The sequence below is a fragment of the Blastomyces gilchristii genome (assembly GCF_000003855.2).
Source record: "Blastomyces gilchristii SLH14081 genomic scaffold supercont1.2, whole genome shotgun sequence".
Lineage (NCBI taxonomy): Eukaryota > Fungi > Ascomycota > Eurotiomycetes > Onygenales > Ajellomycetaceae > Blastomyces > Blastomyces gilchristii.
Window position 1 is genome coordinate 1,138,593 of NW_003101681.1, and position 18,593 is coordinate 1,157,185.

An 18,593-nucleotide genomic window follows, 5' to 3' on the forward strand; every position below is an offset into this window, starting at 1 on the left:
TTTCCTGCGGGTCGCAATATAGCCTAGCTGAAATGGTAAGCTCACGAACCGTTCGCAAGGAGTTAGCATTGACCCATATTTTATTGCTTTTGTTGGTTGTCTACAAGCCCTTAAAGCCCTTGGTGTATTTTGCGTGAGATTCAGAGACGGGCGAAATGATAAAGCCGAGGCGAGGTCGGGAGGTAGGCTATTTAAGTGATAGCGATGGCCATAAAGCAGACCCAAATCTTCCCCCTCGAAAAAAACCTTGTTAAGAGTGTTGCCTTTAATGTACTGAATGAACACTTGCTCAATTCCAATGCATATCCGAGATTCCCTAAACACCACTTAAAGCCCAGAACAGTGAAGAAAGTGAGAATGAAAATGAGGAAGGAAAAACAAAGCATCATTTTTCTCCCAGGGGCTTGGAATGGGCCGGAGTATTTCGGCGACGTGATCGCTCAATTAAAGGAGCGTGGATATGAACTTCACGCTCTTCACCTCCCTACTGCCGGCCTGGACCCAAAAAGCACACCAGTGGACGACATATCACTTTTCAGAAAACAACGCGCGCGCTGGCTGATGAGGTAAAAGACATTCTGGTTATGCATTCGTATGGAGGGTTTGTCGGGTCCGAGAGTGCAAAAGGTTTGTTAAAAACGGACAGGTTAGCACAGAGTGAGCAAGACGGGATCGGTCATTTGGTATATCTCGCCGGACTCCTGGGCACGGAAGGCGAGATTCTTGTTGAGAATGTTCCAGAATGGGTCAAATTCCAGGTGAGTTCTTCCGCTTCAGCGATGTCGAACAGAAATATGGACGTGAGGTCCTTTCCTCAGACAGTTCATCGCGTTCCATGAAAGCTAATATGATTGAACAGGGCGTGTGGACAACCGTTGAGAATGCACGGGATATATTCTACAACGACCTTCCAGCCTCGATGGCCGATGAGCTTGCAGCGAAGTTGCTCCCACACGCTGCGTCCATATACACCCACCCGTTGGCCTATGCTGGTCAAAAAAATTTGCCGGCAACCTACCTCCTCTACACCCAGAACTAGGCTCTACCTTTCAAGGTTCGGAAGGCCATTGTCTGCTAAGCGCATGGGTCAATGCGAACCGAGATATGCGACGCGGGTCATTTTTGTATGTTGAGCATGCCAAAGAGAGTCACCAATGTTATCATCAAGGCTGCAGGTGTGTTGGATCGAATCCCGTAATTCACACACAAATGTTAGTTGGCTTCGGAAAATTCTTTCCTTAAAATAGAATCACTCGCACTGCGCAATTTTATTTCCTTCATCATTTCGTCTGTAGTAAATTTCGGTTGAAACCTGGGAGATTAACTGCCACGGCTACACACAACTTAACAAAATAAATACTTTAGCCTCCTGAAGATATGGGTGTAATGTGTATACCTGGCTTCAAGTCGCAGTTGCATTGCTCGCAAAGGTCCCAAACAATGGCTCTAGTGATAGGAGCGAGTGGCCAGACTACATAACGGACATTCAGATTTTAGCCTGCCAGATCGTACAGGTCCCTTGCAATATTCTGAGTTAGTGGATGGAAACCGCCCGATTGCAAGAGAAAAAAGTTCCACGCACCGTCAGATTAAAGTTGTAAGCCGCAGATCTCGGAAACATGAACCGGCCGCGGTCTCGTGGAGCCACATGCTAGCCTTAAATAGAATTAGCGCGCATCCTTAGCATCAACCTCCTCAGCCCTACGCTACGTACTCTGAAATCGCTCCGACGAAGCTGTATTACGCTGTAGGAAGACTCAGCCGCTGGTGACGCATTTGTTCATGGATAAACATTGCTAATATTTTCTGCTGCATTCCTGCCAGACCCTGAATATTATTTCTAGGCGTATTTGCAATTTGCACCATCCTTTCATGGCTCACTTCTCATGCAGTAATCATACAGGGATCGGGTGCATTGAGGGCATGGGCTTTAAGGGCATTTCTCTGATAAAACCCATCCAATCGGCTATTGGCTTTTAAACACGATCACCCGCCATGAAATCATCTCACACTAGTTAATGTATGCATATCTGTTTTCAGTTTCGGTTTGCTCAAAAATAGAAAACTTTCATATTTCAACCCTTCCAGGATCTTAAAGCCAGCATCCCCTGGATTCCCACAGCTAGCGGGAAGATACACATCGCCTTAGATCACTCCTTTTGTATGCAGAAAAAAGGCTCATCGACAGTTTGCAGGCCATGCTTCATTGAGACTTTTGGTTATTGAAATAAACGATACCTACCATTGTGAAAGATGCAATAGCTCCAAGTCCGGCCACACAAGAATTTAGCTCTCAGCTCATCCCCCGTTAAGCTATTATTTGAGGGGAATGGAATAATTGCTCGCCGAAAAGCAATGGTTAAAATGGATGGTATGAGTGAGAAGTCAGCTGCATCTTTTTCCCAGTCAATCTTCATATGGTTTGTATATTTCGCCCCTAATCAATTAGAATGCGTGGTGCATACGCCAGAGAGGCAGACATGTAGAAGGCACCCACATCAGACGCCCGATGGTGGAAGAAAATTTTTAGCTGCTGTGATGTCCTGTGTCAGTGCGAATATGTCTCTGGCGAGTCAAGAATCTTAACCAGCGCGTAAGCTCCATGAATCAGATGGCGGGTCCGCTTAAAATCACGTGAATAGAATTCTTGGCATCTTGAGTTGTTACAGGGCATTCAATTTTGATCGCGCAACTCCCACTCATCAGTCACTCGATATCCATATCCGTACCGCGCTAACAGCTACTATCCTTATTGCATACTCCTTCAGCGGTTCTTAACGATATATACTGGTCAAAACTAGGTTTTACGCTCGATTCCAGGGACTTTCAATTGCTCAAATGGTCTGGTGACTCCCCACAACCTGGTCGTATATTCCCCGCAGAATGGGAGTTTTGTGGCAGAAGAAGTGATCCAAATGTTTCGGAATTTTAGACGGGCCACTCCAGCTTGTCACCTCCTAGTGCCTAGGAGTACACAGCGATCTTTTAGCAGGTATGACGGACTAGTAAAAGTTCAGCGGGTGAGGTTCAAGAGGCCCTGGTTAAGGTATGATATCCCAAGTTTAATTCCGCCTATTCGTAAAATAAACTGACCGGCCATACAAGAAGAGGCATATCCACGATCCTCACCGCAGTCGTTGCGACCCAAGTGTATTTCGCGCTCATTGGACCTTCGCTGGATCGGCTGGAAGACGTAGACGAAACCATTAGTAAAGACACCGCCTTACAAGCAAAAATTCGCGCCGAGAAAGAGAGGCAGCGCGACGAAGACGCCGTATCATTCATCCCTATTGGACTTCCCTATTCCGTACCTGGCGGACCATATACTGAAGATGATCCTGAATGGAAAACGTTCAGGTCATTTGGAATTGAAACAGCACAATTTAAAAAATTAAGAGGTAGGGACCACCCATTGCCATTTAATCACTTTTATTACGTCTACTGTTGCTCACCTACTTCCAGAAGAGTTATTAGTCCAGGCTACCGCGATCGTGAATCGAAAGCCCGCTCTGCCAGCTATTGTCCATGTGACTGGTTCGCCGCTTAAGCCAGTCCACCGAACCACAATTAAGCCCTCATTTCCGGTCGTGAAACCATCGACCTATGTTCAACCTGGGTGAGTAACTCCCTAGAGTAGAATAACGGTTGAATCATTCGTATGTGCTAACGGTAAATCGTGTAGCTTCGAGCTTAGGGATGACGAGATATTTTGGACCACCCGCCCAATACCAACAAACCGTGGCGACTGGATTCGCAGTGTATTCGAACCATGGCCACTTGTGATTGCATCTTGGGCAGCTGGGGAGTATTTGGTTACAGTAAAGCTAGCAAAACTTCGAAAATTATTGGGGTTTGAGCCCACAGATCTGGTAGGGGAAAATACCGCCAACAATCAGGATAGCAGACCCCGCGCGGGTCCTAGTGGTCCGCCCAACGTTTCTCAGTCCCCTCAGAACTACCCCTTAATACCTAACACAACGCCAGGAGAAATTCCAAGACAGGGGACCTCCAACGACTTTCAGCCTCAAAAGCCCAGTTCCGCTTTACGGAACCAACCCAGCTTACTAGGCGAGTCTACCTCCGACATCCGCGATGCTATGAAGATATTTACATTATTCCTACTATTAACCCGGCAAAAAAACACAAATAAAACCCCGCAAAAGGGGGCTTTCAAGCTGAATGGCGTTGCCCGGTTTAGAGGCCCTAAAGGCGGCTGCGAAGCACATATTGTGGGAATCTACGAACCAGCGACAAAGAACTGGTATGCGATAGAAGTGGAGATACTTCACACATTTTCCTACAAATCGAACGCCGCTAACAGGCTACCGCCTCGAAAAGCGGTACTGGAATCGAAGGCGTCGGATTCTTGAAATTCTCATGGCCTAGATTAGAGTACACAGGACGCACTTGTACATTTATTATTATCATTGCTTTTTCCTTCCTATATGACAAGGTTCCTCACGTCAGGTGGTTCCTGTCATTTGTCATACTAACATTTTCTTCTTCTTTTTTTTTCCCAGCGGTTTTGGTTTTCTCTAGACATTTGCTTCCACGCACTGGCACTTTCTTGCTCACGCCACTTTTTATATATATCTTTTTTGCATCCGTGTTTATCTCGATTGGTGGGTGGCGGCGTCTAAGATGTTTTGCACGGGAAATATTAGGTAGTTGTTTTTAGGATGGGGATGAATAAACTTGTCCCCTTAAATATATGTATATATATGTCACGAAAAATCTGCCCAGATAATCAGCCTTTGATTAAGACGATGAAGCACGTCGTCACTGAGGACCCTGTCCATCTATTCTCGCAAAGGACCGAAAGCTTGTAACTAAGTGGACAACAATTGGATAAGCATGGGCCCTCTTTTAGGGAGGGTGCGATTATTCCAAGGTTATCTGCCACTGATGGCTTCTGAAGAGCCTCCGAGGAAAAATTTAAGCTGGGCTTTTTAGCCAGAAGGCGTCATAGGGGCCGCAGAGCAAAAGGGCTAGACTCCCTCTATTAGTATTATTATTATTATTATTATTATTATTATTATTATTATTATTATGAAGGTGTTGTCATCGTTGTGAGTTTCGCCGAGCGGGGAGCTAAAGCTAGATCCAAAATGAACTGATGTCATCCATGTTTTTATAACCAGCAACCCTTCCGCTTTCCATTTCAACCCACTTTCCATCTACAGAAAATCCTCCATATCTTTTCAATTCTGCCACTGGCTTCATACATTGAAGAAGCAAATTCTAACAAACCATCTCAATAAAATAAGAACACGCAAAATGACACTCGCACCCAAATTTGCCGGCCAGAAGCTCTCATCCGGAGGCATCCTGGAGACTAAGCATACACTGGAAATTTGTTAGTTGGCGTCCTAATCTCCTCGTTTCCCAATCCAATTCATAAATATTATTTGCCTGGTAACATATATAAACTACACAAAAACTTGACTACTAACCTCCCACAACAGACTTGGATTATGTTTGCCCCGTACGACCATCCAACCTTCCCCCTCCGTTCACATGCAATATAATCAAATCACGCTAAAAACTAAACAACCCCCAAGTACTCCGCCAAACTATTCAAAACCTTTTACCCAACCATAACCCCGCTCCTCAACAACCCCAACTCCACCTACCATAAAAACCTCCAGGTCATATTCCGCCAGCTAATCCAGCCCTGGCATCCGTCTTCAACCCTCACACACGAAGCGGGCGTGGCCGTCCTCAAGCTCGCGCCGGAGAAATTCTGGCCCTTTAGCGCCGCGCTGTTCGCGAAGCAGGCGGAGTTCTTCGATGTGAACGTCGTCAATGAGAAGAGGAACGACACGTATATGCGCCTGGCGAAAATCGGGGCTGAGGTCGGCGTTGATGAGGGGGCGATGTTGCAGTTGTTGACGGTTAGTGATCAGCCGGATAAGGATGGGGGATTGAATATAGGAAATGGTGTTACGAATGATTTGAAAGTGATGGTCAAGGTGTGTTTTATTACTCACCCAAGAGAGAGAGACATATACGTATATGGCGATGGGTACTAACCTGGACATTATTCAAAAGGCCGCGCGGTTGATTGGGGCGCATTTTACGCCTACAGTGTACTTCGATGTAAGTTCTTTTATTTGCTTTGCTTGGAGACCATTCGCAGGAATGGATGCGCGCAGGTAATGCTGCCTTATTTTGAAAAGCACGTGTCGTACTAACCAGTGGATGATTCGTTGTTTTTAAACAAAACAAAAAGGGCGTCGAGGAGAGATCCATTAGTAGCAGCTTCACCCGCGAACAATGGGAAGAATGGTTGCAGAAGAATGTCGTTTGATTCATTATTGGTACGGTCAGGGATTTGAGACAAACATGTCAGAATGAAGGGGAAAAAAGAAACGATGGTTGGAACTTCTGATGATAAAAGATAGGAAGAGAAGAGCAATGGGGAGTGGACGGGAGAGAGGCTATGGAAGACACATCCATGTATTACCTAAAAGTAATGATAAAACAAAGGGGTGAAAGGGGTGTGTTGGAGCGTGCTCAAGTGAGATATCTCGGTCTTTCAGCAATGGCGGAAAATAATAGCAAAGAGAAAAGTGAAATGAAATATCTATATGGGAGTTGGAAAATAACAAGGAGAGTCAAATTAAACAGATCGATATAAGGAATTTCGGGAAAACAATGCCTGGACTCCCAAAGTCGGTTTTGAAGCCAATTTCGAACAGCGTGAATGGATCGCTTGTGAGATCTACATTGCTCTTTAGAAAACTGGCTTTTATTATTGTGGACAAATGCAAGAACGCCCCGGCGTATATCATTAGTTTTTTTGTGTTCCTTTTGGAGCGAGGAGAGACGATAAGGTTAACTAATTGGTGGGTGGTTGGTAGTTAATCGGTCGCCTATATCATGTTAGTTCAGTCAGTTATGTGAGACGATAAGAGAAAGCACAAGAGCGCAACGCCAATTAGGATGGTGCAACGAATGGAGACGAAACAACTCACTTGAAGAGCAAAATGTGTGGCTCTGGCTCGTGCACTTCATAATGTTCCCAACCCAAGCTCTAAAAGAAGAGAGATATGGCCTGTCAGCTTGTTCCACGATAGGGGATGTACATTATTTGTACATGTACCAGACAGGATCAAAATACCTGCGTAATTCCCAGACCTCTCCACTCTTCCTCCCACAGTAGCTTCAGCGTCCCTTTGGAGGTGTCGAAATAGTCGGCGGGTATCTTTTTAAGCATATGTTTGGGGAGCTGGACATGGCGATATTCGAATTCATTGTCTGAATATCTATACAAATGGTATTAGACTGGAGGGGTTTCTCAGAGGTTTCTTCCATTTGTTTTTATTTTTTTTTCCCTTTCCTGGTAGTCAATGTAGTCTGTCTCCCCACGCGCGCGCAAACATAGGATGAACAGGGCAGTCGCTTTGTCCAGTATAGAAACACCGCACACGCGCACATACCTTGAAGAATAGTGTATGGAATCGATAAACTCCTCTAGTTCCTGCCTCTCCGGCTCCAGAAGTAGCCGGGGCTTCTTATTCCTTCGCGAGTAGTCGATGTTCATGATTACCAACGTAGCTGTTTTCTCTCACACACACACACACACGCGCGCGCGAGAAAAAATGAAAGAAAGATGAAAACGACTAGGTATCTAGGTTGGTAGCCTTCTTTGCCGTAGAGGTCGCGGTCGTCAGGGCCAAATCCGCAGGCGGGGAAGACGTTGGTTGACCGGGACACGAAAACCCGGAACGTAGATACGAGAGCGCAAGAAGTGTTGCTGTCAACGAGAAAGAGTGAGGTCTAACGGACTGGGATATAAGATGCCTTCAGTTCTAGCAGAAAAGGCGGAGAAGGCGTGCGGAATGCGAATGAAGGACACTGACTGCGGCACCACGAAGAGGAAGGGAAGCAAAGCTGCACCTTTTTTCTGTTGGAACTGCACAAAGGTGCGGGGTTTGCTTTGTTTCTAACCTTACAGGCTGTCACTGGAGAGAGAGTTCAAGCGTGTCCAGCAGCAGCAGCGGCGACGGCGGCAGAGCAATGGAGCGTCAGAAAGATATCGTGTTGGAGTTGGAGTTGGAGTTGGCAACTTCGAGTAGCGAGTGGATGAACAGGAAGAGTCCACAAGAGACTGACTACGGACTACTCTACTTATTACTGACTTGCAACTTGGGGCAAGGAAATAACGAATCGAGCTGTATCGCAGGCGTATGGTTCGAGTCCGGCGTTTTGTTTACTTAGTGGATACGCCGTTAATACGTAAATTACACCCCCCAGACGTGGTGTCGTACCATACCGTACCGTATCGGCCTGTTCTGGCCGCTGTGGCTGTCCAGCCTCCCGTAGCGAGCGATCGATCGAGACATCTCGTGATCAGCGCGTTCTAGCATCATCGCCAGTTCGACCGCCGCTGGTTGCGCTGATAGATCCAGCTCCTGACATTCTTCACCACCGTCATCTGCTCGCTTGTCTTCCCTAGCTGAACGAGCGCTGCTATTATCCGCCCCGCTTTATGTCCGAATCCCGCCGTCCATCCACTCACCACACGATTGCGAACCTGTCTCCTCAATCTTCCCCGAGCTCGTGCCGCACCTATTCCCAGAGAACTTCCGCAAGCATGACAACTAAACGGCGGGGGACCGTCGCGGGGTCTCCAGAGGGTCCAACAAAGGGCCAGAAACGTCGCAGGACCTCAGTAAGTCTGTCATTCTGTGATTTTCTACCATTGATTTCCCGAAGCTGGTGGGGATTGTTTTAGGGGTAGAGAGTGCGAAGTGCGATCTGTTGCCCGACGCCCGCTAGATACCATGTTCCCCCGCGTCCCCACCCGTCGCTTGTGTTATATATGTGCTTTGGTCTAAATATATGAACTAACGGCCGATGCGACCAGACTTTTGTCCCCGAAACCGACGAAACTCCCGAGAAAACTACAGAAGCTGGTCTAGAACTAATCGCGCAAATCAAACAGGCTACTGATAAGCAGTATGTGCTTGGAGCTCTAGTGGAGCTTTGCTTGCTTGGCTAAGATGGAGAGAGGCTAACCTATACATCTGTTCCTTCATGGCAGTGGACAACTCGTTGCAACTGAATTCATTCATCTTCCTAACTGGGTGAGCTTCGAGACAGCTTCCTCCCTCTAAAGAAACCCCAACTGACCCTTGTCCGTATATAGAAAGAAAACCCGCATTATTACCAAGCCATTCGGCTTCCCATTGCCCTAGATACAGTGGAGGTAAGTTTAAATTTGTCCATAAGCGATTTCTCACGATATCCTTTCCGTTAAACCAATAGTGCGTAATTTGGTCACTGATGCGTGTATTTAATGGTGTCTAGAACAAACTGAAGAAGCACCAATACCCCTGTTTGACTCCCGTGGAAAGCGATCTCCGCAGGATGGTCAGCAACGCTAAATACTACAATGATAAAGGCTCAATGATTTTTTCGAACGCGGAGCGCATACGGAAATTAATAGCAAATAAAATGTCCATCATAAACCCAGCATATAACGATCCAAACTACGCCCCGTTTGCTACCCCTATACCAGAGGAGGAAGACGCGGATGACGAAAAGGTGTCTCCTGAAACCGGAAATGGGGCTGATGCTGGAGATGAAGAAGAAAAGAAATCCACAACCGAGACACCAGCCTTGGATCAGGTGGTCAACCAGAACGATAACGAAAACTTCAACTTCGAGGGGGAAACGTATGAAAGTGCCCAGGAAAAGATAATCACCGGAATGATTCGATTGAAAGATTCAGAGTGAGTTAACCTTTGTGACACCGTGGCTATGCTTCGACTCTAGGCGAGTACTGACGTTCCTTCAGCGGCGAAGAAGTCTTTTTTCCCTTCCTCAGTATGCCAGATCGGAACTTGTACAAGGAGTACTATGAAATAATAAAGCACCCTGTGTCTCTAAGAGCTATCCTAAAACGCGTTCGAGGCACAGACGGACGGAAGAATTCTACGAAAACCACGCCGTTTAAAACGTGGGACGCGTTCGAGGAGGAAGTCAGCTATATCTGGCGCAATGCCAGGGAATTCAATGAGGACGGGAGCGAAATAGTCGCGCTTGCGGGCTCGCTTGAGGTATTTGCTATTGCAATGCATGCTTTTTTTTACTCCTGTTATTTTTTTTTTTTTTGCTAATCGAAGTGCTAGGAATATTTCCGTCGACTTCTTGCGGAGGCACGAAAGCAGGTTCCTGAACCTCCACCCACCACGAACGGCGATACCCCGGGTCCTCGTATTAAACTCCGCATGGGAACCACGAAGACTCCAGAACCAGCGCCGCAGAAACTGACTTTGCGACTTCCGGGAAAAGTTGGTGACCAATCGACGGACATGGAACATCGCCAAGGCGGAGTTTCTATAGATACTGAAGCCCTACGGAGGCAACAGGAGCACGTTAAGGCAAGTTCAAACGGCCTCGAAGTTCCAGATCGACCAACACCTCCAAGAAGAACCCTAAGAGATCGGTCGGGGTCTGGAACAAGGGCTGTATCGACGCGAAGCACGCGCTCGCAGGAGCAAGAGAGAGAGCAGCGAAATGCACAAGGAGCATCGCCTGTTCGGCCCTCTTCTGCTGTCAAAGTTGAAAGTACAGGGCCATCGACGCCAAATCTAAGAAGCCTGGCAAGCCAAGAATCCATAAAGCCGCTCCACGATGCGCATCGTCGAGTTGCTTCCGGCTCTGCTGAGCCATCAAAATTGATGACCCCCTCGGCAGGTGCTGTCCCCATGCAACCTAACAACACCCAAGAAGTATTACAACAGTTCGGCTCCCGTTCATACCCATACCCATCTCCTGTCCCGGCGGTGTCCCCGATGGACTTGAGAGCAAGGCAATCCGGCAAAGGTAAGAATGTGTATTAGATGAAAGCATATCCCTTCATAGAGAAAGTCCAAAACTAAAATGTTCAAATATTATCCTAGGCCCCTTAATATCCCATGTCAGGCTATTCAGCCATCCAAACCTCAACCTACGACAATCATTCCTTCTAGATATCCCACCCTCATCGACCCAAACGCAACAGTCCATAACTATCAACCTCCCCGCGAAATCCCACATTCTCTGCATCACCCCAACGATTATCCCAAGCTCGGTACAACGCCAGACGCAGCTCACCGTTACCGTCGGCAACAGTCAACGGTTATCCCCGATGCTGTCACCGTCGCGAACCATGGACCCGACCAAACCCTATTATGAGGTCCGGCTGGGCATCGGCATTACCAAGATTGATATTGAAATGAATGCTAGTAGCAGTGCCACCCGCGGAGGGAATGGGCTGAAATCATTTCCCGGACAAGATGCGGAGTATGAGCGATTGACAGTCTATGCTAACCTGATGAGAGTGTGAGATTTAAGTGCCAATTCGGAGCGGGGTTGGGAAGTTGTTATCTTGTTTGCGGTATCCTCACGGACGGACACAGAGCTCGTTGGATTCGATGAAGCTGCGAACTATCCTTGCACATATTCTTAGTTCTTTTTTTCTTTTTTTTTTTTTTTTTTTCCTTTTTTTTTTTTTCCTTTTTTCCCCTTTCGTTCTTTCCTACACTCCCTCTATCTTCCTTCTTTTCTTTGTTCTCATATATTTGTTTTTCTGATATATGGTTTTGGCGGCGATATCAGGCGCGTATGGGTCTTCGAGTGGCGTGTGGCAGATTCAATCAAGGGGCGGCCAATTCCCGGAGTTTATGTGCTTCTCAATCAGCTGTCATTTCTCAGCAGGCGCTTTTCTTTTTCTTTGTATTAATATAGGTTCATATAGTTATCTAGTTCGCTAGGGAATAAATTTACAGCAGTTTTCACACACAGCTAATTATTTTATTTTTATTTATTTCTTCCTACTCTACTACTCAAGCGCAGTTCAATATTATTAAATGGCAATGTGCAATGTGAAATGCCGAGGGAAAGGCGTGCAGGTGATGTTGCTGACTCAGCGGCAATTGCCTCGCACAATGTCCCAAACAGGCTAGTCCCAAACAGGCTAGTCCCAGCCCGACACCGAAAAAATTCATTTTTTTTTCAACGCTATTTTCTTTTTTAATTTTTTTAATTTTCTCTTTTTAATTTTTTCTCCAAAACCTTGTGGTTCGCATAAATAAAAAACCTCCAAAACAAAAAAAAAAAAAAAAAAATCTCAAAACCCTTGACAGGATCCTCGCTGTCTTTGCTTGTTCTTCCTCCTCCGCCCCTCATCAGTCTTCTTCTTCTCCCTCTCATCCTCCTCCCTTCGTTATTCTCCTCTTCTCTCATTTGACGATTCAGAGAAATACGTCCTAAAAAAGATAATAAAAACACAGCACATCTTTCATCATGTCTGACGAAGTTTATGAGGGTGCCATTGGCATTGACCTTGGTATGTTTTTTTTGTTAATGTTTTTTTTTTTTTTTTTTTTTTTTTTTTTTTTTTTTTTTTTTTCTTTACCCATGCCCTTTTAACCCCTCCACACTGCCTATTTTCCTGGACACAAAAACAAAATGATATATTGGATATCATATATAATAGAATAACAGAATCACCGGGTATCGATTGAACATAATAGCTAATATTACTCTTCTACGCTACAGGTACCACCTACTCTTGTGTTGCTAACTATGAGGGCAACAATGTTGAAATTAGTATGTGTTATCCCCACCACACCAATCTTGCATCCAGCCAGGACAACATTCCGCGCACACAGAGATACACATATGCACTACCCCTCCTGCACCAACTGCTAGCACCTTCGACGTCGGGATAATTTGGAGCATTAGTGTGCTAACAGTGGGATCTTCTTTTCGCGCCACACAGTTGCCAACGAGCAGGGTAGCTTTACAACCCCGTCGTTCGTCTCCTTCACTGATGATGAGCGTTTGATCGGTGAGGCGGCCAAGAACCAGGCTGCGATGAACCCTGAAAACACTGTTTTCGATATCAAGTAAGTTTGTTTTCTTTCCAGAATTGTGCTCTTGGTTTTTATTTATTTCATTTTCATTTTTTTTTATTTTCTTTTAAATAAAGGAATAGCTACTAACCCAGCTGCAATAACAGGCGTCTGATTGGACGGAGATTCGACGACCCGATTGTCAAGAAGGATGTCGAGTCGTGGCCCTTCAAGGTCATCGACCAGGGTGGAAACCCCATTGTCCAGGTTCAGTATTTGGGCGAGACCAAGGCTTTCTCTCCCCAGGAAATTTCGTCTATGGTCCTGATGAAGGTGCGTAACATGAAACCTGTGTTTTTATATACATGGTTATGTATCAATATTCAGAATCGTGATCGAAAAACTAACTTGGTGTCCATATAGATGAAAGAGGTTGCTGAGACCAAACTCGCCAAGAAGATCTCAAAGGCTGTCGTTACCGTCCCAGCATACTTCAACGACAACCAAAGACAGGCAACCAAGGATGCCGGTGCTATTGCGGGCTTGAACGTCCTCCGTATCATCAACGAGCCTACTGCTGCTGCCATTGCCTACGGTCTTGGCGCTGGCCGCTCCGAGAAGGAGCGAAACGTCCTCATCTACGATCTCGGTGGAGGAACTTTCGACGTTTCGCTTCTTAACATCCAGGGCGGTGTTTTCACCGTCAAGGCTACTGCCGGTGATACCCATTTGGGAGGACAGGACTTTGACACCAACCTCCTCGACCACTTCAAGAAGGAGTTCCAGCGCAAAACCAAGAAGGATCTCTCCGGCGACCCAAGAGCCCTCCGGCGTCTGCGCACTGCTTGCGAGCGTGCTAAGCGTACCCTCTCCAGCGCAACCCAAACCACCGTTGAGATCGATTCTCTCTTCGATGGCGAGGATTTCAACGCCCAAATTACCCGTGCTCGCTTTGAGGATTTGAACGCCAAGGCCTTCTCTGGCACCTTGGACCCGATCCAACAGGTCCTCAAGGACGCCAACATGGACAAGAGCAAGGTTGACGAGATCGTCCTTGTCGGTGGCTCCACTCGTATCCCCCGTATCCAGAAGCTCCTCAGCGACTTCTTTGATGGCAAGAAGCTCGAAAAGGTATGGGAGATGTTTACATATACATATACCCCCTCTTTTTCGTCTCATTCGTTCTAGATAAACTAATCAATCACATAGAGCATCAACCCCGACGAAGCCGTGGCTTACGGTGCCGCTGTTCAGGTATTTAAGAAAAAAAAAATCCCTTAGCCCCTAACCTTACTAACTGTTATCTAGGCCGGCATCTTGTCTGGCCAGGCCACCTCCGCCGATACCAGCGATCTGCTCCTTCTCGACGTGATTCCTCTATCTCTTGGTGTTGCAATGGGCATGTTTCCCTTTTTCAATATCCCCTTTTTCAAAAATAACTTACTAACATTTTTTATAGAGGGCAATATCTTTGCTCCAGTTGTCCCGCGTGGACGTACCGTTCCTACAATTTGCAAAAAGTGAGCAATTCTTTTCGAAGTATCATACCAACTGCGATTACTAACGTATATCTGCCATTTCTAGGACTTTCACCACTGTTGTAGATAACCAGCAGACAGTGAACTTCCCCGTCTTCCAAGGAGAGCGCACTAACTGCGATGATAACACTTCGCTGGGAGAGTTTACCTTATCCCCTCTGCCACCCATGAGAGCCGGAGAAGCCGCTTTGGAAGTTGTCTTCGAGGTTGACGTCAACGGTATCCTGAAGGTTACCGCCACTGAAAAGTCCACTGGCCGCAGCGCCAACATCACCATCTCCAACGCCGTCGGCAAGCTTTCTAGTACTGAGATCGAAAACATGATCAATGGTAAGACATATCCAATTCCCCTTGTCCAAATAAACAGGTTTAAAAATCCCATTCACTAACGCGCATATTCTCCAGACGCCGCCAAGTTTAAGTCTAGCGACGAGGCCTTCAGCAAGCGCTTCGAGTCGCGCCAGCAGCTCGAGTCCTACATCTCTCGCGTCGAGGAGATCATCTCCGACCCAACCATGTCGCTGAAGATCAAGCGTGGTAACAAGGACAAGATCGAGTCCGCCCTCAGCGATGCTATGGCCCAGCTCGAGATCGAGGACTCCTCCCCCGAGGACCTCAAGAAGAAGGAACTGGCGCTCAAGCGATTGATCACCAAGGCGATGGCTACCCGATAAACTTGTTCCCTTTTCATTATTTTCCCCCCATCCGTTTTTCATGTCCGCTTTTTCCCTCCCGTTTTGTGTTTGTCAATACACGTTTCCCGGGTGTTTGTTTATTTAATTTGTTTATGTTTCTTTTTTATTATCTAAAGAAAAGGGGAGAAAGGAAATGATAGAAAGCGCTTTTTTTCGCATGTTACCATTTTTGTGCCCTGCGCGTGCGCAGGGGAGAGTGGGGCAATGGGGGGCCGCGCCGTTCGGGTTTGCGCTGTGCCTGTTCCCCTATAGCTGGCTATCCTTCATGCCTTGTTGCTGTGTTATAATGAGAATGATCTTTTCCTATCTACATACTTTGATCGATCCCACGCCATGATGAAGATAAGACGAATTATATTCCTTTTTCATCTTTCCCTTTTTCTCCTGTTTCCTAAGATCTCTAGTTTTTTTTTTTTTTTTTTTTTTTTTTTTTTTTTGTTTTGTTGTGTGTTTGTGTTTCGTTTTAAACCGCCAGCTACTAAGACGTGTGTGATGTCATGAACTAGAGGGCTTGTCTTTCTTCAAATTGATGCTCTCTTCTCTCCCTTTTACGCCTCTCACGCACTTTCTTATCACCTTCGCAGTACTTTTTACAGCTGTTAGAAAAAGTTTTTGCTTACTTTATATCTGTTTTACTAAGAAGCGTCTTATCAGAATGAACTCTGAAACGAATGAAAGACATATATACATATATGTTCATCCTGGTTCCCCATCTATAAAATTGTGAATTGGATTTCCTGCAGGCTGTCTAGTTTTAGTACATGTACATGTACAAAGGCTCCCCATACTTAGCCTACCGATATCAATTATAATGTTGAACCCTTTCGGTCGAAGCATGAATTTTCCAAAATTGCGCGTTGATGAAGACAGCGCCTTGAAATACACAATCATCCGAGAACAATGGGTTTTGGGTAGCATAGACAGTTGCAATCCTGGCGATGTAAGGCTTCACTGAAGCATTTCCGCCGCCAGCAGTTTTCCAAGTGTGGAGAACATTGCACCAAGAATAGCAACTTGACCCTTCTATGCGAAACAAATCTCCCGTACTTCTCCCGTACTTCCACTGGCCTAAATCGTCTTACGAGTAGATAAATGCATGCTAGATAAAATCACCGCTCCAATTCTCCATAACTGAATCTCGTGCCTGTTTCTGCGCTTATGATTATTTCAAATTTGCGAAATTAGCCGATTGGAATGATGATTTTCGTATGGTCTCCACTGGAAAGTTTTCCACCCCGTCGTTCTGGATCCGCGCCAAGCCCGACCCGAGATATGGAGCCGACTCGGCTTGCCGATGGCGGAACTCACCTCCATTGATCTTGTGACTTCGTGAAGTAAACAAACTCTGCTGACCTGGATTCCATCTCGAACTTCTGATGTTGGCTAGTAGGCGGGAAATCCAATACTGATAACAATGGAAGAAAGCCTGGCTGCTCAACAGCTGCACAGCTGACTTTCATGAAACCGTCCTGTCAATTTTTCCACTGCAATCAGCAAAGGCAAGGATTTGAGCAGCTGTTTGACACTGCACTACAACACGATCCTGCCGGGATATCCCACGCAGCATGAATACCTCAATTATAAATAGGGATAAGCCCTTCGGGCTTGAGGGTGGTAACATATTCAGCTAGAGAAGGGCTCCAACCGTCGCACTGTGGATTTCGCAACGTGCATGTGGTTGGCGGCTGCGGCCACATGGGAGTCAGAAAAGAGTGTCGCTTGGGCTTACGTTCACAGTAGTTGGTTGATTCCAACCCCCTTTGTTCAGAAAACCGGCACGGTGTGTACTGTATATCGATTGGCCTTTACATGAGAGATGGGGAAGTTCCCGTCGTCAAATCTGACCCTTGACTTGCTGTATGCAGTCACCTGAAGGAAACTTCCTTTCACCCATGTTTGCGGCTTAAAACCAGGCATCTTAAAGCCTCTCGTTTTCAAATACTTTCATTGCACATTTTTCTGTCATTTGAATACCTGATATTTAACCGGATCGGGAAACTTATTTCCGAAAGGCCATGGCTCCTACACAGCGATTCAGAGACATTACAAGCTTGACGGCTGAGGCTGCGCACGACATGGAGCGGGGGTTTTGGATCCCGTAGACCCTCCACTTTTGAAGCAGAACCATTTCTGAATTTTATTCTTCGCTTAGAGCCCTACCAGTGCTGTCTGCTGGTTAGGTTTTTCGCGATCTCGTCGCCCAATTTCGCGATGGTTATTGACGCAAGATCACAAGCCTACGCAGCGGCTCCGAGATCCATGCTGTCAATCCCGAGCTTCTTCGAGGTTCAGATTAAGAAACTCATGGAACAAAACAATCCCGATGATGATATTTTTATGGTATCCCCTCGCAACAATCGCAAAGCTGTCCTAAAATCGATGAGCTTGCCTGCCTGATACATACGCCTTGGCCATCTTGCGGCTGACACGATTGTCGAATTGGCTCGAGACTCCCGGTCCGGTGTCACCATATCCGATCCCAAGATTTTATCTTTTTGTTTAGTATGCACGAAGGCAAAGCAGAAGGAGAAGTCTATAAGAACATAACCCCTGCGCGGGCGATCCACATCGATATAGCCGGCCGGACGCTGCCCGATGACTTGACTTGACAAAGTTCTACCTAAGGGTGTTACAGACAATGCCACTCGTATGGGGTGGATTTTCTTTCTCGAGAATAAAACCAATGAATAAAGAACTTGCTCAATTTGAAATCAAATCATCTTATATCTCCTGCCAGTTCTTCATACATTAAATGCTAAGATCAAACCAAACAACCTTCTTGATTACTGATCTTTCGGAACTAAACCCAGATATGTTCTATGTTCTCAGCTCATGTATGCAGATGTCATGATCCAGGGTGAAATCCCATGCTGATGTATTTTTACAGCCATCTCTGCAGCCGATATATATAAAATATGACCGACCACCACCCCAACATCGTCAATCTTCTCCAACTCAATGCTATCCAACCATTTCCCCTTAATAGCCGATGGGATATATACACGATAAGATGGCTCACACTGCAATTTGGGCGGGCCAGGTCTGTTTCTCCTACTCTACATGCCATCAGAGGGTTCCGCGAAGCCCAAAGCAGCAGGCAGCTCTATATAGAGAGTGTGTTATAATTATAATTCACTGTGTTGTAAACATTGCCGGCCGTATGACATTCGCCAGAGCATAGCTGTTCAGAGGCAATCCAGCTAATTTCCCTCTACTAGGAGCAGCTGGTATTCTGTATGTCTATACCTATCTTTGCTTTACCTCAAGCTTTTTTCAATCAATCAGTCACTCCAGAAGTGGCTGAAGAATAATACAAGCCATGCAAATTTAGCTTTTGGGGATATCGATATCAATGAGCCCAACGACAAAATTTCGGACGCTTTCGACGACTTTTGGCAAGGTGTTGAAAAGCAAACCAAGGATAACCTGGGTTAAAGGGTAGTTGACCAAACGATTGGCCTGTCTAATAGGGGTACCTTTAACATGATACGAGGTCGCTTCTATTGTTCCAG

At 46.2% G+C, this 18,593-nt stretch overlaps 8 protein-coding genes across 8 annotated transcripts; 7 read left to right on the forward strand and 1 right to left on the reverse strand.

Annotated features, from left to right (window-relative positions):
- Positions 1 to 112: 112 nt before the first annotated feature.
- On the forward strand, positions 113 to 1,039 carry BDBG_00971 (uncharacterized protein; the record flags this gene model as incomplete). Its single annotated transcript, XM_002628017.2, has 3 exons — positions 113 to 566; positions 647 to 758; positions 860 to 1,039. Exons 1-3 carry the CDS (start codon positions 205 to 207, stop codon positions 1,037 to 1,039), a joined length of 654 nt encoding a protein of 217 aa, XP_002628063.2. The 5' UTR covers positions 113 to 204.
- Positions 1,040 to 2,678: 1,639 nt separating this feature from the next.
- BDBG_00972 (uncharacterized protein) lies at positions 2,679 to 4,999 on the forward strand. Its single transcript, XM_002628018.2, has 4 exons — positions 2,679 to 3,046; positions 3,106 to 3,398; positions 3,463 to 3,616; positions 3,683 to 4,999. Exons 1-4 carry the CDS (start codon positions 2,916 to 2,918, stop codon positions 4,368 to 4,370), a joined length of 1,266 nt encoding a protein of 421 aa, XP_002628064.1. The 5' UTR covers positions 2,679 to 2,915; the 3' UTR covers positions 4,371 to 4,999.
- A 46-nt stretch (positions 5,000 to 5,045) lies between these two features.
- BDBG_00973 (uncharacterized protein) lies at positions 5,046 to 7,050 on the forward strand. The gene is made up of 5 exons (XM_031720133.1): positions 5,046 to 5,356; positions 5,466 to 5,485; positions 5,562 to 5,972; positions 6,052 to 6,099; positions 6,233 to 7,050. Exons 1-5 carry the CDS (start codon positions 5,278 to 5,280, stop codon positions 6,308 to 6,310), a joined length of 636 nt encoding a protein of 211 aa, XP_031576175.1. The 5' UTR covers positions 5,046 to 5,277; the 3' UTR covers positions 6,311 to 7,050.
- BDBG_00974 (cyclin-dependent kinase regulatory subunit CKS1) lies at positions 6,034 to 8,127 on the reverse strand. Its single transcript, XM_002628020.2, has 4 exons — positions 7,443 to 8,127; positions 7,124 to 7,268; positions 6,978 to 7,036; positions 6,034 to 6,875 (listed from the first exon to the last, which is right to left on the reverse strand). The coding sequence occupies exons 1-4, from the start codon at positions 7,544 to 7,546 to the stop codon at positions 6,842 to 6,844; spliced, it is 342 nt and encodes a 113-aa protein (XP_002628066.1). The 5' UTR covers positions 7,547 to 8,127; the 3' UTR covers positions 6,034 to 6,841.
- On the forward strand, positions 7,803 to 8,081 carry BDBG_16260 (uncharacterized protein; the record flags this gene model as incomplete). Its single annotated transcript, XM_031724251.1, has 2 exons — positions 7,803 to 7,837; positions 7,961 to 8,081. The coding sequence occupies 2 exons, from the start codon at positions 7,803 to 7,805 to the stop codon at positions 8,079 to 8,081; spliced, it is 156 nt and encodes a 51-aa protein (XP_031576176.1).
- A 178-nt stretch (positions 8,128 to 8,305) lies between the features above and the next one.
- On the forward strand, positions 8,306 to 11,781 carry BDBG_00975 (uncharacterized protein). The gene is made up of 8 exons (XM_002628021.2): positions 8,306 to 8,677; positions 8,873 to 8,964; positions 9,050 to 9,092; positions 9,155 to 9,214; positions 9,316 to 9,740; positions 9,806 to 10,067; positions 10,140 to 10,836; positions 10,914 to 11,781. The coding sequence occupies exons 1-8, from the start codon at positions 8,495 to 8,497 to the stop codon at positions 11,336 to 11,338; spliced, it is 2,187 nt and encodes a 728-aa protein (XP_002628067.2). The 5' UTR covers positions 8,306 to 8,494; the 3' UTR covers positions 11,339 to 11,781.
- Positions 11,782 to 12,061: 280 nt separating this feature from the next.
- Positions 12,062 to 16,194, forward strand: BDBG_00976 (heat shock protein SSB1). Its single transcript, XM_031720134.1, has 10 exons — positions 12,062 to 12,340; positions 12,553 to 12,603; positions 12,776 to 12,902; positions 13,016 to 13,181; positions 13,272 to 13,979; positions 14,058 to 14,102; positions 14,157 to 14,247; positions 14,308 to 14,368; positions 14,433 to 14,716; positions 14,792 to 16,194. Exons 1-10 carry the CDS (start codon positions 12,298 to 12,300, stop codon positions 15,058 to 15,060), a joined length of 1,845 nt encoding a protein of 614 aa, XP_031576177.1. The 5' UTR covers positions 12,062 to 12,297; the 3' UTR covers positions 15,061 to 16,194.
- A 1,802-nt stretch (positions 16,195 to 17,996) lies between these two features.
- BDBG_00978 (uncharacterized protein) lies at positions 17,997 to 18,516 on the forward strand (the record flags this gene model as incomplete). The annotated part of the gene is made up of 2 exons (XM_002628024.1): positions 17,997 to 18,121; positions 18,300 to 18,516. 2 exons carry the CDS (start codon positions 17,997 to 17,999, stop codon positions 18,514 to 18,516), a joined length of 342 nt encoding a protein of 113 aa, XP_002628070.1.
- Between the last annotated feature and the right edge of the window lie 77 nt (positions 18,517 to 18,593).

Bases quoted from the DNA above. Each gene is read 5' to 3' on its own strand.
- BDBG_00974 (XM_002628020.2), bottom strand. From the start codon at position 7,546: ATGAACATCGACTACTCGCGAAGGAATAAGAAGCCCCGGCTACTTCTG. The intron at 7,269-7,442 runs GTATGTGCGCGT...CCATTTGTATAG, and splicing joins TCCATACACTATTCTTCAAG to ATATTCAGACAATGAATTCG. The intron at 6,876-6,977 runs GTGAGTTGTTTC...AACATGATATAG, and splicing joins CCACACATTTTGCTCTTCAA to GCGACCGATTAACTACCAAC.
- BDBG_00976 (XM_031720134.1), top strand. From the start codon at position 12,298: ATGTCTGACGAAGTTTATGAGGGTGCCATTGGCATTGACCTTG. The intron at 12,341-12,552 runs GTATGTTTTTTT...TCTACGCTACAG, and splicing joins TGCCATTGGCATTGACCTTG to GTACCACCTACTCTTGTGTT. The intron at 12,903-13,015 runs GTAAGTTTGTTT...CTGCAATAACAG, and splicing joins AACACTGTTTTCGATATCAA to GCGTCTGATTGGACGGAGAT.
- BDBG_00973 (XM_031720133.1), top strand. From the start codon at position 5,278: ATGACACTCGCACCCAAATTTGCCGGCCAGAAGCTCTCATCCGGAGGC. The intron at 5,486-5,561 runs GTACGACCATCC...ACAACCCCCAAG, and splicing joins ACTTGGATTATGTTTGCCCC to TACTCCGCCAAACTATTCAA. The intron at 6,100-6,232 runs GTAAGTTCTTTT...CAAAACAAAAAG, and splicing joins CGCCTACAGTGTACTTCGAT to GGCGTCGAGGAGAGATCCAT.
- BDBG_00975 (XM_002628021.2), top strand. From the start codon at position 8,495: ATGTCCGAATCCCGCCGTCCATCCACTCACCACACGATTGCGAACCTG. The intron at 8,965-9,049 runs GTATGTGCTTGG...CCTTCATGGCAG, and splicing joins AAACAGGCTACTGATAAGCA to TGGACAACTCGTTGCAACTG. The intron at 9,093-9,154 runs GTGAGCTTCGAG...GTCCGTATATAG, and splicing joins TCATTCATCTTCCTAACTGG to AAAGAAAACCCGCATTATTA.
- BDBG_00972 (XM_002628018.2), top strand. From the start codon at position 2,916: ATGTTTCGGAATTTTAGACGGGCCACTCCAGCTTGTCACCTCCTAGTG. The intron at 3,047-3,105 runs GTATGATATCCC...CGGCCATACAAG, and splicing joins TTCAAGAGGCCCTGGTTAAG to AAGAGGCATATCCACGATCC. The intron at 3,399-3,462 runs GTAGGGACCACC...ACCTACTTCCAG, and splicing joins ACAATTTAAAAAATTAAGAG to AAGAGTTATTAGTCCAGGCT.